The 18515-nt window shown below is 39.6% G+C and overlaps 1 protein-coding gene across 1 annotated transcript in view; it reads left to right on the top strand.

Moving 5' to 3' along the window:
- LOC108876794 (RNA binding protein fox-1 homolog 3) overlaps positions 1–18515 on the top strand; it is a 266422-nt gene that overhangs the window by 73519 nt on the left and 174388 nt on the right. The window contains exon 2 of the mRNA XM_018666526.2: positions 944–1065. Coding sequence (XP_018522042.1) covers positions 944–1065 — 122 coding nt within the window. The remainder of the gene's footprint in view (positions 1–943; positions 1066–18515) is intronic.

Raw genomic sequence — 18515 nt, 5'->3', positions numbered from 1 at the left:
GAGAAGTGCACTTGTTATGCTAGCTAGCTAAAATAACTTATTATTCAGTAGTGTGCTGTGTTTGAACTGCTTGTGGCGAGCTAACTGTACGAGTAACCTGTTTTGCAGGTACATATTTTCATGTTATAACATTTATTATATTATGTGTGATTGTGCAACAAGACTACTTGTAACTTGTGGTGACCCAAGTGTACAAATGTATTGTGTTCCTATCCAGACAATACTTACAAAGGCAAGGCTCCTGTCCATCATTCACCTGCCCAATTCAGCACAACACAGAGCCTTTGCGTTTACTGGTATCATAGACTTGTCCTAAGGATGTGGAGTATAGCCTCTCTGGTAGGGAAGGGGCTGGAGTTGGTGTGGGAGGTGGAGTGATATCACCAAGATATAGTTTGGCTCACCTCCACACACAGCACTGGCCCTTCCAGTTGGGAGAGAGTTGTTGGCCCAAGTGGAGGGGTTTGAGTATGTCAGGATCATGAGTAAGGGTAAAATGATGCTGGATCAGATTGGGAGTTTGGAGGCCAGGTCAACATCTAGGGCTTTTTGTTTGTTTTTGTCTGTGTTCCTACCTGCAGTGGTTTTAATGTTGTAGAATGAAGCAATGTGAATGATGCCTAACAACTTTCACTTCATGCCTGAAATTAACAGATAAATTAACAGATGCTAAGCTTTGCATTACACTCCTACTCCTTATAATATTGAGGAGGAGAAGCTTTGGAGTGTAGAGGGGTGTGGGAGAGAAAGGAGGGAGACAAAAAAGAAAATGAGAAAAAATAAAGGAAATTAAGACAGGTATTTAACTGGTTGTGTGTGTACACATCTTAGGACTGATTTATTTTAACAGTCTGTCACTTGTTTGAAATGTATGCATACTGTATTGTGTTAATCTTTGTTAACTATATACATTGTTGAAAAATTACTTATGTTAATTTTGCAGAAACCAAGCCAGGAAGTGGTCTGTGCAAACCAGGAACCATTGCTCTGTTTGGCAACGTGGTGTACAGCGGCCTGCTAAACGAGCACTTCTGGCACTTTGGGGTTCCCCTTGTCACCAGACTGGTTGGTTCTTGATTTTTCCACTTTTCACTCCTCCTTCTCTTCCTCTGTCTAGATTTCATTCTCTCCTCTGCTGCCGGCTATGTATGGCTGTAAATCTCTGTGACTCATTCAATCTGCGTTCTCTTTCTCTCCCTCTCACATACACACACACATACTCATGCACATGCAATCTGTGACTGATGGTCTCTTTTCCGCATTACTAAAGCCAGGAGTTCACATTACAGGGGACAACCATACTAATGTGTGTCAGATGGTGGAGGATGTATACAAACAACTTCATGCCTTGGTAGCTAACATTTAATATTTATCTTTGGGTCTTGGTTTGGTTTGGTTCGTAGTAGTTCAAAGTAGTCCACATAATGTGAAAAGGTAAATCAGCGGGGCAGCAGCACATTAAATTAAATTTAAAGGGACTAGTGAAACCAAGAAGAAAGAAGATCAAGAGAAAAACAAGAACCATACAAGATATTGCATGTGTTGCAAGAGCCATACTAGATATTGCACCTATGACAAGAGCCATACAAGATATTGATGTGAACAAAATATTGCACCTTAATAAAAAGGATAAAAAGCCACACTGTGTTAGATTTACAAAAGCAAAGTCCCCAACTGATAGATTTTTAATGACAGAAAAAAAGAAGATGGCATATATGCATCTAATGTGTCACTGAGAACTCAGTCAGCATATCCTTCTATCTTTTAAGTCAAACTTAGTCTAAATTAACAATTTTACTTATATCATGATGTTATTTCAAATAAATGATTTGAATGTCATTTTGCTTGTTTGTTTTGTTGCTAATGTCCCCTGAGTCAGTGTTCTACTTTTTGCAACAGCAAATACATTTTTTAAATTTTAATTATTTATATATAGGAGAAGTCATAAATATGTTGATACTGAATGTATCAGTAAAATGTTTACAGACAGCTTGTTTATATTTAACCAAAACCACCACCTCCTATTTCTTTTGTCCACTACACCTAACCACAGAAGTGACTGTGGATGTGAACCCTGGTCATAATCCAGCCAGAGCTTGCATTGCTAGGAGACAGCCCTTCTAGCTTCTCTACTTGCTTCTCTACTTGTAGTGTTACAATTTGAAATTCATAACACATCTGTCCTGAAAACATCTGTAAAACACCCTAAAGCTCGTTAATCAACCTAGAATTGTCTTTTTCTTTTACCCCCAAGAGGTACATTACATTATTGCCACTGTAAGTGCCGATTTAACTCTTTTCAAGTGGGTGGACGAAATATAATGCTATATACAAATTCCAACATGTAGGGTTGATCGCTTGTCACACTAACCAACAATCATCTCACTAAAAATAAAAAACTGATCACCATGCGAACTCAATCTGTAACCAAGCAAAATGAACATTAAATGAAAGAATCAGCACATCAAATCAATACATAGCTATAACAGACATAAATGCAAAGCCCCACACTCATGGTCACGCCAAAATGTAAAAACATGTTCCTGTGGTAGATTGGTACACCAAATGAAATTTCCTTTACAGCTACCACTAAAGGCTAACTAGTTCAGCAGTACAGATATTAGTTTAAACTCCCAGAGAGGTTCTTGTGACAGTTTGTTATCCTGTTATTCACCCTTATTTTTTAGGTTACGTCGCTTGACTGGCAACAATTGGTAGGAATGAGTCGCTTCAGAGCCACTAGTGCTGTCTTTTCTAAATTTAGTTAAAAATGCATACATTTTTCAAATAATTTAAAATGGATTGATTGGTCATTTGTTGACTGTTGATTGTGATGCATGATCATGTTTTGATGGAAACAACTGATTGGTGGGAACCGAGAGGGGAGCTGCTAGTTTAAATGCTGTATATCTTTACTTTACTTTTTTTATGGTCACCGCACAACATAATTTCCCTGTGGGTGCTCACTATTCCCACCTAGTTGTAAGGCTAGCTCAGCCACTATTGGTCACAACACTTACCTTGCAGGTCATAACTGTCCCTTAAAATGTTTCTGTATTGTCAGTGGTTGATAAAAATAAATTACTGGGAGGGCATGATATTTCTTACTCTCACTGTAAACATATCTAATTACTCACCAGCTAAAGTTGTATAGGCTAGTTTTTGTGGCAGTAGGTTTGAAATGTGTCAAATGTTGGTGTTTGTGGAAAAGTGGAACTGTGCTAGGGTGGTTTTAGTGTTCTTACTGGAGATAAATAAGTGTACATAGTGAGGGCTGTGTGTAGTTACTACATCAGGATCAGCCCTATAAATAATGGATTGGATTCTAGCATTAACACAAACTAATGCAATATTAGTGGTATTTCAATTAACTTTGAATTAGGCTGTAATATCTTCCATGTCACTTGCTGATTGCATGACTCTGCTTTATTGAACTGCTGATAAATGTTAGATTTGATAGATATCGATGTTGTCTCCCTGTCAGGATACAACAGAGGATATTTGCTGGCAGTTTGATCACTCACCCATTCGTCTGTGAGACATATACACTCCCAGAGTGTCTGCTTGCTAAATAACTTCTGATGAAAGACATGGTTTTGTATTATGGGAAAATAATGAGAATATTTTTTGTATGAATTCAGATAATTTATCACCCCAGGGAATTTGGAAATTGGAAACCAAATTTTGAAATTTTGAAGAGTGGGAGTATCAGATGTCTATACTGGGAAACCTGCAATATTTATTTTCAACATTGTGGATATTTTAACTGTGTATACCTATTCAGCTGATATCATCAATATTATTATTAGCTATATCAGTCATGTTTTATTTACAGGGCTGTACTAACACACACACACACACACACACACACACACAACTATTTTAAATCAGTGCATTGAAGATGCTGAGCGTCAGTTTGAACACTTTAGCAAACATACCAGAGTTAACAGCTGGCCTCTGTCAGTGCCCTGTTCACTTTTCACAGCTCTCTTCACTGGACATTCAGATGCGGTGTGCACTGTATAACAAAGCTAAGAGTGAGGTCAGAATCTGCTGGCATCACTTTTTATAAGATAGATGATGCAACTGGTTGTTTGGTTATTTATGCTAGGTAGTAACCTTGTCCATAAAAGGATATCATGCAGCATTGTGTGCTGCACCATGGGGTCAAAGATTGTAATTTTTCAATATTGTCAACCACCTGGTGTATTTATTATGTGTGTGTGTGTATGTGTGTATGTGTGTATATATGTGTGTATATAGTACATACACCGTGTATCGTGTATCTGTTGCTGTATGTATCTGTCAAACCATTTGTCCACTAAGGTGTTGTTGTGATTTTTTCACCTTAAAGCACTTTGAGAAAAAGTTGAACTAAGATGAATGACTTAAGGAATGACAGTGTATATTTTTGTCACCACCACAAAATCCCAGATAAAGAGCCAAAACAATGATGAGTGTATCCTACTTACAAGTACTATGTGTATCCAAATCCTGATATATCTAATTATGTCACACAATTCCAAAAACTATTAAAACACATCACCAAATCTTGCTGTTGCTTTTCTTTGGTGACATGTTCCTCTGTATGAACACAAACACTGTAGGTTATATGGAGAAGTTTATACAGAGAAGTCAGAAAGTATTGATCAATGGACTAACATGTTGTTGGTTTTGGGCTTTTCATGGGATTTGTTGACATTAAGAAAAATGTGGATGTCTGTACTGAAAACAAGCAGACCTTTCTTACCATTTTAGTTAAGAGCCATTTTAACTCATACAGACTGACCTTTGTAAGATGCATGTACACTTTCGCAATTACATGTTTTTATTGAAGGATTGTGCAACAGGGGACACTAATAGATCACAACAATTTCCTCAAGGCATTACTGAGATATCACATTCACAAAAACTTGTGAGCTCAAAAACATAAGGCCTCTGGCCACAGCATAAAAGGCATAAAAATGATGCTTAGGATACAGATAGACAATAAACACCAGTGTACTATCTCTGTACATATGTCTATGAGTACATAAAATGTTTTCAGCCAATTTATCCTTTGTCATTTCATGCAGTATTCTAATTGGTTAGTTTGTAGGTGCAATCACATAGTGGGAAGTTTTGACATAGGCTGTGTTTGGTCTGCCAAGCACTGAATCAGCCATCTGTGGACATCTCTCATGTTGACATCTAAGAGTGTGTTGGAGTGACAACCATAGATTTCACCATGTTTATCTCATTATTATCAACTTACATCTGAGACAGCTGTCAAAATTACAGTGCACAGGGGCCTCAGTTCAGCTTTTTGTCTCCTTTTGAACAAAGACTTTAAATACCTTCACTCCTTGTTCTTTATAATCTGTCTTTTTTTCCTTCTATCCTGTAACACAGTGCAACCAGTATTGTCCCCGGATATCACCAGCTAGAGGAAAAGACAGATGAAGGGAAATGTTGTTATGTGCCATTAACACACCAGAAGGGCACCTGTTATTACTGTGCAAATCCACAATAGACCTTCCTTTTTTTCTTTTGGAAAGGGAGGCATCAACAGTGGTGTAGCCAAAACAACCTGCTGAGTTTTTCCAGGTGAGAGATTGCTTGGTGTGCCTGGCAGCAGTGAGTCAGTGAGAGGAATTCCAGCAGTAGGACTGAGATCAGGTGGAACTGGCAACACTGCTCTCTGTAGGTATGATAGAGGGCTGCTTGCAGCACTGAAAGCCAGACTCGAGGCTTCCAGGCTGAGAGGACTCAACCAGGAAAAGAAATTTCCCGTGTGTAGGTTGTAATTATAACCTCTCTGTGTGCAACTGCTTTGCCATTGTTGATCGCAGATTTTAATAATCAATGTGAGACAGAGTATGGTGAATTAAGATGATATGCAGTGTAACCACAGTTGGTAGTCAATCGTTAGCCATGCTGTCTAGTGTGTTTTTAGAAAAGGGCACAAAATTTTTTGTTGACAAATACTTTTTACATTTTTAATTATTATATTTTAAATTTCAGTTTGCTAGCTTGTTTGTTTTGATCTGCATGAGTAGCTGAATCACTGCGAAACATCTAACAGTTACACTTACATCAACATTCAGTCAATGAATTTGAATATGATACCCATAAAATACATACAGTCTAACAATACATACAATTTGACTTATAGCACGACATGAGATGATACACACACACAAATGCTCTGAGCAAATAAAAGGTACCACAGGACTGCTCTGTATACTACATCCCCTAACTTCTTCCTTTGCCTCTGTCATAATTATTACAGCCACTAGAAGTTGTCTAACAATAAAACCTAACTATGGGTTGTAATAAACTGATAAACAGATGACCCATATCTCCATTTTTACAAGACATTTAAGTAACTCATGAACTGTGGATGCTGATATGGATTCTGCTGAATCATCTGCATACACTGAATATGGGCTTCTACATAAACATTTAAAAAAATTATCTGATTGATTAAGATAACTGATGTTCTTAATTAATCATTGTCTGACTTGAAAATATAACAGAAGGGCCAAAACTGTTTTATTATTGAAGCTTTAAAATAAGCAACAGACCAAACTGGAAAAGGCTTAGCAAGGAGGTCAAATAGTAATGTATGGAAAAAAAAATAATAAGGACATTTACAGGCATGACTGAGGACACTTAATACAGATTGTGCATTTTTTCATGGGATTGTGTTTTCAGTGGTTTGGAGGCAGAGGCCTCAAGCTGTATGACATTGTTCAAAATGTAAAACACTGTACAGACACAGTGGAACCAGTTTTCCTGCAGCTTTTCCATCTGTTTTTCAGCACAGATATGATGTATCCTGCTACAAACGCGGCATATTTATGAAAGAGGCACTGCAGGCTGGAGTCACAGTTGAGTGTCAAGTGTTTGCAGTGTGTGTCTATCTCCTCATTGCATATGCATTTAAGAGAGGACTGAGGGAAAAGGAAATTTGCATTAAATATAGGCTAGTATATAACTAAAGCCAGCATTGCAGGTAACTACTTTTGAACTTTTACCATCAGTGAAGAGTAAAATGCCTGTATTCATAATTAGCTACATGCAAAAGCCAACCATTATTTTATGAATAACAGTTTTGTTAATAGCCTGACAATTTATTTGGATGTTGAACTGGCCAAAGGACACAATCAAGATCACTATGATATCATTTCTTTCCTTAGCTGAGTGAACTCATTGAAATCCCGCCGCTGAAAAATCTGTGAGCTCTCCTTCACTAGCTGAATACATCCGAAGGGCTTTAGATGCTGTGTAATGAATGCGCTGGTGTCTGAATATGGATTGCAGCAATGGTGGAGAGGCAGAGAACTGGGGCTTTCCCAATGGACCGCTACACAAAGTGGCCCAGTGGCTCAATGTGAAAAACATGAAACATCAGAGAGAGACATAGAAAAGGGGAGAGAGCAACAGAGATGATGACAGAGAGCAAATGGGAAAAAAAGACATTGAAATTGCTGTGTCATGCTGATCAGCCTACTCAAACAGGCTGCGTGGCCTCCCACAGAGTCCAGTTCAGACACCAGTTTTAAAGTATAAGCAGTAGGCAGAAGACATCAGGAAGCTAACCTGAGTTTATTTAGTAGGATAATATTGTATAACTTTGTCCTCTGTTCTGGTCTCATTAGAAATAATACACTAATTAAATTAGTGTGGTAGTCCATGTGATAACATCAGACCTACAATATTTTATTGAAGACAGATACAAGAAAAGTCACAATATGTATGTTCTTGTAGTGAAAATGAGAAGTTGAACTCCAGTTTAATACAATGAAAGACTGAAGACCAGTAATACCAGCTATCTTGAGAATTAATGCTCATTTCACATATTTGTTAGAGTGTTGGCTGAGTTATATGATCATTTTTGAGACTTAAGCATTGTTGTTGTAGATGTGCAGTGTAATAATATGAAGGTGTTGAGTTTTACTACAGGTGTAAAATCATCAAAAAATCTGTAACTGAACTGAGTAAGTAACAATTAGACTAGCTGTTTCTGTCTCACATACTGTTGTACAATTCATCATAGTTAATTTAATCATTAAAATGTATGATTTTTAGTTCCACTCCACCCCTGGATTCCAGCCCCAAACTCAGTGAAAACCACAGCACATATTTGTGCAACACCATTTTCTTAGTAAATGTGGTCCAGAGTATTTTGGTGTACTGTCCCGGGATTTCCACAACAGTGTACATACACATATTAAGTAAATGGATCATCCTTTTCTTGTGCAAAGGAGCACAGCTGTTTAACAAGACATTCTTTACAAAAGGCTTATACTTAGTATCTAATTGATCCATTAATGGTTAAAAATTCATTACTAATGCTTTAAATTTCAGATTAATTATAAGTTGTTAATTTTGAAAAAATCTCCCTTGAGTTCTGCATTACCTTAAGCACACTCTTTATGACATAGTGCACACATCATGGAGAGATTTTACCTGAAAGATAAAGACAGTTTATACTCTTTGCATTTAGTAGAATTCCACATTTCTGTTGACTGTTCTTATGTTGCTTCTCTCCTCCTAGACCCACCCATCACCAGTCATTCTTTATTGTGTGTGTATGTTGTTGTTGCATTAGCTCACTCATATGCAGGATCTGGACTAACTTATTCATGACCCAGGCCTGAAATAGCAGGACATCCACATTTGATAAGAAAATGTTAGCTTTTGCAAGATAGTTGCTAGGGAAAAAAAGAGAAGCCAGCCCATTTCTGAGCTCTAGGTTGTCTGAGAGTGAGAAGTGAAGGAGAGTGAGAGCTGAGGCTGCACACCAGACATGCATACATGTATGTAAATGGCCTCATTTCAAGTCTAAAATACCAATTTCAGCAGAAATGGCTGCATATAAGTTGGTATTCATAATCTATCTTAACTATGAATAAGCTCATTATTTTCTACATTGATAAATGTTAATATTCCTCATATTTGAGGCATTTTCCATACACCACATTCCCTCCCTTTACAAAGAAGGCATGGGGATAGTCCACATAGTTGGTGTTTTAAAGCATCACCTGAGTGATGAATGTGTCTGTCTCTATATGTTGCTTGTTCGCCTTTTTGATGGAGATTTGACAAAAATTAACAAAGATCTCTTGTTGTCAAAACTTTGCTTAATTAAAATTAACTCACATACTGTTAGCACAGTATGTGGATCTTCTGTTTGATTTTTGCCTGCTGTTGTAAAGCAACACAGTTTATGTAAATTAGTTGAGTGGATTCCATGTCAAATCCAGCCCAGTTACCATGGCATGGTGCATGCAGTGTTGATGGTGGTGGTCTTGTTGTAACAGTTATACCAGTGTTTTAACATACCATGGTTGTGTTTTATTGATGATGAAATTATGCACATGACCTTTCAAAAACTAAAAGTTAAAGCTAAAATAAAAATAAATAACTTACCACACTGAAAGTGTGTGATTCAACTTTAATATGGAATGCATTCTGTATTCCCCCGGTGCAGATCTTAAAATAAGTTCCTCTACATTTCCAGTGGGAGAAGTAGAAAAGAGTTAACATGCATGAATCATCTCTCTGAACCAGTCCTGTAGACTTCAAAAACCCTCCTTGTATATGCATAGAATACATATTCTGACTGATTTTCTCCTTCATTCACTGACTAATCACAGTATGTCTTGACTTTTCCTTTTTCTCATTTTGAAGTTTTAAGGTAATTACTGCAAAATGACCTATAACTGATTATTAAGTATATGGTTATTATTGTGTTTTCTTTGCTGTATTACATTGTTTTGTTAGAACCTGGTAGCAAATATTCCAAGGCCTGGTACTGGTTGGGCCATGGTTTTAGAACCACTTCTCTGGTGAGCACTTGAAGCAGCAGGACAGTGTATGTTGGATCGTATCAAAACTAAACTTTGTGTGTTCATGGTAATAAATAACAGTGCAACAGTGTGGCTCTTTGGTAAGATAAAGTTTGAAACTTTTGGACAACTATTGAGTTCACTGAGAGACTCACTGAGCATCTGTGTTTCCTGTGCATCTGCTTATTTATGCAATTATCCAGTCAGCCAATCATGTGGCAACAGTGCAATTCATAAAACCATTCAGATACAGGCCAGGAGCTTCAGTTCATGTTCACATCAAACATCAGAATAGGAAAAAATGTTATGTCAGTGATTTTGACTCTGGCATGATTGTTGGTACCAGACGGGCTGGTTTGAGTATTTCTGAAACTGCTGATCTCCTTGGATTTTTTTCACACACAACTGTCTCTAGAGTTTACCCAGAATGGTTTGAAAAAACATCTAGCGAGCAGCAGTTCTGTGGATGAAAATATGTTGTTGATAAGCAAGGTGAAGGCCAGACTGGTTGGAGCTGACAGAAAGGCTACGGTACCTCAGATAACCAATCTTTATAACTGTGGTGAGCCGGGAGGCATCTCAGAATGCATGACACGTCCAACCCATGTCAGGTTCCACTTCTGTCAGCCAAGAACAGAAACCTGAGGCTGCAGTGGACACACAGTCACATCATATCTGAATTGTTGAAGGCTGGAAACATGTAGCCTGGTTTGATGAATCTGGATTTCTGCTGTGGTATGCAGACAGCAGGGTAAGAATTTGGCATCAAAATCATAAATCTGTGGACCTCTTTGTGACAACAGTCCAGGCTGGTGGTGGTGGTGGTGGTGTGGGAAATATTCTATTGGCATGCTTTGGGCCTCCTGGATTTTTTAAGGCCACCAAACAGCTGCTGCAATGTAATTGGTAAACAGTGCAACTGTCCACCTCATAATAATCCACAAAAAGTGTTTGTTTTCACCAGTAACAGGTTCTGATTTTGTCTGGATGGAAAGGATTCCTACAGATAGACCTTTTTATTAAAGTGTAATAAGGATCTTGCACAATATGAAAGTTGCTCATCTACTGCTTCCTTGATTGGTTAGTTTGTTTATGTGATATTTCTATATATGATCTAAGGCTCTGAACACTTATTTTACCACTGAAAGTCACACAATAACACAACAATAACCAACCAATTGAGGCAGCAGTAGATTAGCAACTCCTATGCTGTGCTAAGTAAAAATGCTATTTCTGTCTGTTTCTGGTTAAACAAAAACCATTTTGCTCTTTAACAGTGGAACCGTTAAATTACTGTTTGATTACACAGCAGAATCTGTTCTGTGGCTCCAGGTATACAGATCTCGCTCAATAGTGGACCGATTGCAGTGATTTTGAGTTTAATACTGATCATAATGGCTGAATGTCGCTGCCTATCTGAATATTGTTTCTGATTATGTGCATCCCTTTATGGCCTCGATTTTCTAATGACTGCTTCCAGCATGATAATGCTCAAACTGAACATGAACATGACAATGAGTTAAGTGTAATAAAACACCTCTTGGATGTGGTAGAACAGAAAAATGGCAACATGAATCTGCACTTGACAAATCAGCAGAAATGATGTGATGCAGTCATGTCAACATTGGCTAGAATCTCAAAGGAATATTTCCCACATTATGCACAAGCCACCAAGAACTAAGGCTCAGAGGGAGACGTTCCTAATAAAATGCTCAGTGAGCGTTTATCATGCTGTGGATCAACAAATAATACTTGCATGATAGTTCTTTGTTGATTTCAGTCTGCATATGGGATGTATAGGCAATGAAAAAATATTTGTCAATACACAATTGTGTCCTTCAACAATGAATTTTCTGACCCAAGATAACAACTTCAGCAAGAGTTTAACTCACCTGATGAATCCTTTTAACCGTGTTTTTCTGTCTTTTATGTTTTTTTTTTTTTTAAGTAATTTTACTTGTTTTATCCTCATGCTGCCTGTATGAATTAAATTAGATTTAACTCTCCAGGAGCTACAGTATTCATGACTTTCTGAACAAGATGCATTTTTTTCTGTTTCTCAACTCGAAAAAAAGAAATTGATTCTGACTTTAATTACAGTGTGACACTGACACACAGAAACAGAGTGGCACAGCAGTGGCCAGGGCTCACTCTCCTAGTCCAGAGTTTCCAGTGTTCCTTTTGTGTGCAGTGCAGTATTTCAGGCAGTGAAGGGGTTAACGCATGGCAGCTTGCCTCAGTGGTGTATTGACTGTACTGGTGGTGGTGAGGGGTGGGGGTGTGAGGGGGTAAATGTGCTGAGGTAGGCTACAACATCCAACCCTCACCGACCTCTCTTTACGCTCTCGCTCTTTCTCTCTCTCTCAGTCTGCCTTGTCCAGTCACAGTGGAAATACACACATGTATGCATTTACAAACACACAATAAGCATGCGGATGATGACACACATGTAATATTGGCACTGAGTGGTTAAAAAACATACCTGTGGTCAGTGTGTGTGTGTGTGTGTGTGTGTGTGACACAAATAATTTGCCATTAGTTTTACAGACTGAAACACGTAGAAAACACTTGTTTCACACTCTTACACATACATACACACAAATGTACACACAGTTTAAGCATGGCAGCCTATAATATTCCCTGTGCACTGCTGTGGGCCAAACTAGCTTGACCAACTCAGCTGATACACACCACCACGCATACATATCCATACACACCTAAACATAAACACTAACCCACCCATCGCTCTGCAGACAAGGAACAAAAGAACAACAAGAGGAGAGGCAACAGTGCCAGCTGTTTTCATCTTGATCATTTCTTCTCCTCCTCCTCTCCCTCGTCTCTTCTTATGTTACACAAGTGCTCTAAAACTGAATTTTGTTTTGACGGCTCTCTCGCCTCTTACCCCCCACACGCACCACCACTGGACCTCCAGCCCTCCTCCTCCTCCTCCCCCGATGCTCCCAATGCAACTTAATGAAACTGGCTGGTATTGCTGGCTCTTTAACATAAGCTGCTCCTTCTCTCTCTCTTTTCTCTCAGCTCCTGTGCATCTCTTTTCCTGCCTCTCTCATCTAGTCTTGCCTTGCCTCCTTCGTTCCGGCTCCTTGTACGGCTTTCCCACAACTTCTATGCAGCTTGTCCCTCGTAGTCCCTTCACCAGCTCATCTTTTCATCCCTCCGCCCTCCCTCTCTCCTCTCTCTCTCATTCTCTCTTTCTCTCTCTGCCTATACTCTGCCCCCCTCTACCCCCCCACTCCGTCCCCTCTGCACTTGTCTCTCTCCGGATGAAAGCTTCTGTGCTACTGTACCGTGTGGTGATCTCCCGCTTTTCACACCCCCCAGCCTCTCCAGCACTCTTCACCTAGGAACGCTGTCGAAGAAAGTCCGTCTCAGACTTGCCCTCCCTCAAATCAGAGCTGTTGGACTGAAGCTACCCAGATCGAGAGACGAAGAAAAGCAAAGGGGAGAGAGTGCGCTCAGACTGAGGTTTCAGTGTGTGTCAGTGAAATAGAGAGTGGGATAGTTTGCAGCGAGAATAGAAAGAGGGAAAAAAAAGAAGGCAAGAAGAGCTGAGCGGGTGGGAAAGGGTGGCAAGTTGGAAGAGGAGTCAGAAGAAGCAGGAGAAGAAGTGAAGTAAAGAACAAAAAGAAAAGGGAGGTACAGTAACAACGCCCCTCAGCACTTTCTCCCCTTGTTGCCTCTCTCCTTACTGTCTCTCTCTTTCTTTTCCCCTTCAGCGAAGAGGCAGAGGAAGACTTTTTTGAAGCGAAGTCACGCTTCAGAAGAGTTTGTGGGAGAAGAAGACCGACTGTCTTCCCAGGGCAGAGGGACACATAAAGCGACTGTATAACTCTGCTTCAAAACCACAAACATAGGGGCAATTAGCTGGCAAAAAAAAAAATACTTCTCCAAGAGAAAAAACGAAGGTCAAGTGACTGTAGAAGAAGATCAGTGCAGAACAGACACAGGCGTGCTGAAAAAGACGCCAACAGAGAGAAAAAGAGGAAGAGCACTGGCCTCTCTGGCGTCTTTGCATACCCCCATCTTCCACCCCCTGGTTTCCCATCCCCTCTCAGCCGAGATGATGATGTATTTCTGGGTGAGTACTGAGGCCCTGTGGGGGCTCCTCAATACTTCTAAGGGACCAGGGATACACTAGTGCATACCGTAGATTGACATGACTGTGACTCTCTATGCTTGTTCTCTAATCTCAGTTCTTTATTCCCAGTTTATCAAGTAGATTTGTGATTATTATCCATTTTTTGTTTGTTTCTTTAATTATCCTTTGCCAGAGAATGCATAGCAAAGGACTTCTTTGAACTGCCACCTGTGTGAGAGACTGTGCAAAGTGACAAGGCATTAAGGTTTATATCATTTTCCACTCCCATGTCCCTGTGCTAATGATCTGGCATTTTTATTGGCATTGATAAAGTACACCCCTGTGACAGTGATACTTGGCCTCTCTCGTGTGATAGTAAGCTAGAGCATGATGTCTTGTTTTACGAGTCTGACTTAAGAGTTAGGGTTCTCATTAGAGCCACCCAACACTGATGTCACTGTAAAGGTATTTGTTATTAGTGGACATGCTCCTGGGACGTTTATGTGTGTGTGGGTGAATGTTGTGAGTTTTGAACTGGGAAAAGTAGTTGTTAGGGAGTTAATCGAATCATCTCAATCAAGAGATTTGTGCCACATGGGATTTATATGCAATAATACCATGTTTACCTCTAGAATGTGACTTAAATGTGCCTAAGAAAGACAAATTACTGCTGCACACCACCTGCATATCTAGGAGCATTTTACAGAGAAGTAACACATAAGTGCACCAGGTCAAAACAGCTGACATGTCAGATAATTTGATTTATGATGTTATAATGACAGAAGTGTTTTTTGTATTTATTTCTCATTGCAAAGTAGTTTTCAAGATGTAGTAGAAAACCTAAGGACTGACTCTGTAACACAGTATAACACAGTGTCTTTCATCCCCAGTGCCTCCTTTGTGAGCACATAGTATCAGATCACTGCCTGCTTTCTCCTATCACTGACATGATGAGTAAGACAAATCTCACAGCTATTTGTTACTTGCATCGATGGGTACAATTCAGATTTTGTTGTGTGATGCTGTGGTATACTTTTAATCCCTCTTACAGAAAGATTTGCCTACTGCTACCACACTGGATTGAAATTTCAAGGCTTGACGTCTCAAGTTCTTTAATCAGAGGATACAAAGGTCCAGTCTGTTTGCTTCATTAAACAGAAAAAAAGTCACATGCTGCAGGTCTCCAGTTTCTAAATCCCCAACACAAAATCAAAACAAGCAAATTAAAGAGATGGTGAGAGATATGAGGTGATGATAACTGAATAATTGGTATTTCGAGCATGGCAGTTTGTCAGAGTAAACCTACACCGTTTCAACGTTTTAGCAAAATGTTAAAGCTGCATTATTATTGGGTCATTTTGCATTTTTGGTCAGATGTTCATTGTCCTGTCATTCCAGTTAAGTTGATCATACAGTCTTATCATATTGTTTTCATGAAAATGCCTTCAGTTACCAGTAGTGTATTTGTATCATTCAGAAATAGCCATGTGTTACATTATTGTCTGTTCTGGTTACATTCAGACATGGCAGATTATTGTGCAAAGGACCATAGTGATCCTAATATTTGTCATCTGGTGTCCAAATGTGAGCAGTGTCACTGCTGAGTTGGAGGTAATAATACGGAGGAAGAAGAATTTCAGTTATCTTACAGGCTGCATCACTGATGGATTTTAAATAGAATCAGTGACATTCTTTAATTCCTAATTCCTTTTATTGAATAAGATAAAATTAAAATTGTGCCTTTGGCCTGTGGGATTGTGAGAGAAAGAGGAATTCTTTCTAACTTTGTACAAAAATGTTTTAATAACCTAGTTCACATACTCACTAAAATGAACATTCAATCACAGGGTTCATATTTTGAAATGCATGACTCAAGATATTTTCACTCAGAACAAAATGGGATTGAATCACATCTTGTATCCATGTATTTGGCTTCACAGTCTACTTACATATAGAATGTAATTTCTTTGGAGGTAAACACACTGTCAGAATTTGTTGTTATATTCTTTAATAAACCCTGAAATCAGCATACAAAGAGACACATACTTTTGAAGTACACATCTGTCATTTATCTGGCTTCTGCATGCTTGAGCTATATCCCATTATAGGGGTTAAACATCATGTGGATTAGCAGTTCTATCACTCTGTGTGAGCATACGTGTGAGTGTGAGAGTGTGTTTTCCGCAGTGCCTGTCATGGGAGTTGGGCCTAGACAGGAGATTCAGCTGAAAGTGTGTAAAGGAGGCTTTTTATTGACATCCAGTGTGGAGCTGGAAACAGCCATACAGCATGTACTGACCTTCGCCTGAAGAAAACCCACTGTACTGTAGACCTACAGGAGGCTTTCAGCACATTCTCCCTGGCTACCTGGAGCACTGGGATGCTCAGCAAGTCAGATGTGTGTTTCCAAGCTGTCAGTGCTCTGGTTTGAATGCTGAAGTGGGATGGTGTGTATTGTTTAACAGCAAACCTTAAGGCTTCAGCATATCGATTTAGCACTAGCTTTGCATTATGATTCAGCACAACCCATAGCTTTAAGTTGCTTTCAAGCTTTTCTGAGTTTTAGAACTTAAAACGCAACACTACACATTATGGGAAGTAACTCGGAATGGAAATTCTCTTCCCCTCAGGCTTAGTTTACCCTACTTATTGTGAGACTCCTGGGTTCAGTATGCAGTAATTGCTTTAAGAGTTCTAATTGTAAGCAAGCAGCCATCAGAGGGTGAAGCTGCTGCAACATTGTTCAGATTACATCGCTTAAAAGATGCAAAAACCTGTTATTCGAGCAACCAGCCTCCTCCCTCCTGATCCACCCACGCTGCGCTGCCTTTATCTGGCTGTTGGCAAAAGAACATCTGCTTTACTATAAATGATGTTGATTTGCTCAAGATTGGTGTCATTTTTTTTTCACACCAACGCTTCTGATGGCAGGGGTTTGAATTTCCATAAATGATGAAGTAGGAACATTTTATTTAACAAGTCAAGAGAAAAGGAAAAAGTAAATAAGTGACAAAAGGAAGAGTGAAAGGACAGAGGTGGTGTGACAACAATCGTGGCGACCTCAGTCGATCTAAGATTCCTCTCTCGTGCTGATGTTAATTGCCCTCCTCTTTTCTGTTTCTTTTAGGCATTCTTTCTTGCTTTATCCCTCCTGTTGTCTCAGTGCCTCCTCCTTTCTCCCACACTCAGTCCAGTGTGCTGTACAGTAGTTAATGATGGGGAGTCTGTTACTGGTGCCTGTCTGCAGATATGAAGCAAGCAGGAGGCTTTGATACCGAGACAGCAGCCAGTGCAGTTGACATTAGCTATTCCTCTTCATCACTGCTGCTTACCGACTCTCTCTCCTCCTTTCTCTCTCTCAGTAACACAAATATACTGTCAACAAGCACACACATGCATGCCTATTGTATGCTTATGCACACACATACACACAACTGCAGGTAGTGATTATACATGCTCACACACTTTCACAAACACACGCACACATGCTTGCTACAGATTTAATAAGCAGTATGACAAGATTATTTTAAACTGAATAATATTTTACTCTTTGGACTAAATGGAAAATTTGTTGATTGTTAAATGTTCAGACTAACATTATAAGCTGGCTGTCGGCTACTGCAGTGCTCCTGCACACACATACACACAGTTCTGAAGTTGCAGTGATCTCCTTGTTGCCACTCTGACAACAGTAACAGAGTTAAAGTATTTCTACCTGTCCCTTTGGAAATTCTCAGCGAGAACAAAGACCTCCGGTGCGAGGGATGTAAGAACGGTAACAGGGGCTTGAAGAGAGGAAACAAAGCAAGTAACCGGAACTAATGAACAGGTACATCGAAGATGGAGGTGGAGGGGGGAGGGGAAACGAGAGAAAGAGGTAGGGAAAAGGATTGTGAGAGAAAGTGAGCTGCTAGAGGATGGGTCAGGATTCAGGTGTTTACCTGAACACAGAAATGGAAGAAGGGAAAAGGTGATGACCAGTGTTTTTCTGTTCCTCTTGTTTGTGCCCATGGGGTCGCAAGTCTTAATTATTCATGCTGTACATGGGATGGTCACTTTTGAAGAGGAGGAGAGGGAAAGAAAGGAGCAACAGCAAAGAGCAGAGAGGAGGTCTGCATCTGCCTCCTCCCTCCTCTCTGCTCTCCTCAGTGCATCTGTAAGCTGATGAATAATTGAATGTGCTGAGCAGGGGACTGCGTGGGTTAGAGGAGGAGAGAGAGAGAGAGAGAGGGAGACCTGCCAGAGTGCTAGACAGTGAAATGAGGACCTGCTTCAGAATAGAGATCACTTCCTTCAGCTGCTCTTCTTCTGCTGCTTGTCTCAGATTTTTTTTGTAACGTAGTCCACGTTTTAAACAATTTAAACAAGCTTCACAATGGGCCTTCTGTGACCACTGGAGCTAGGCTGGGGTAGCCTCTACTGTCATGACAGTATGGTACAGTGCTTTGTGCTGGTGGTGAGAGCCACAGTGGTTTGTGCAAACCTGGCAATCAGGCTTCAGAAGTGGAGCAAATTCCATTATCCTTCAATCCATTATTTATACTGCTTATCCTTGTTCCCGTTATCATGAACCTCCT

The sequence above is a fragment of the Lates calcarifer genome, unplaced genomic scaffold (genome assembly GCF_001640805.2).
Source record: "Lates calcarifer isolate ASB-BC8 unplaced genomic scaffold, TLL_Latcal_v3 _unitig_5784_quiver_486, whole genome shotgun sequence".
In the NCBI taxonomy this organism is placed as follows: Eukaryota; Metazoa; Chordata; class Actinopteri; family Centropomidae; genus Lates; species Lates calcarifer.
This window is presented reverse-complemented; position numbering and strand designations above follow the sequence as displayed.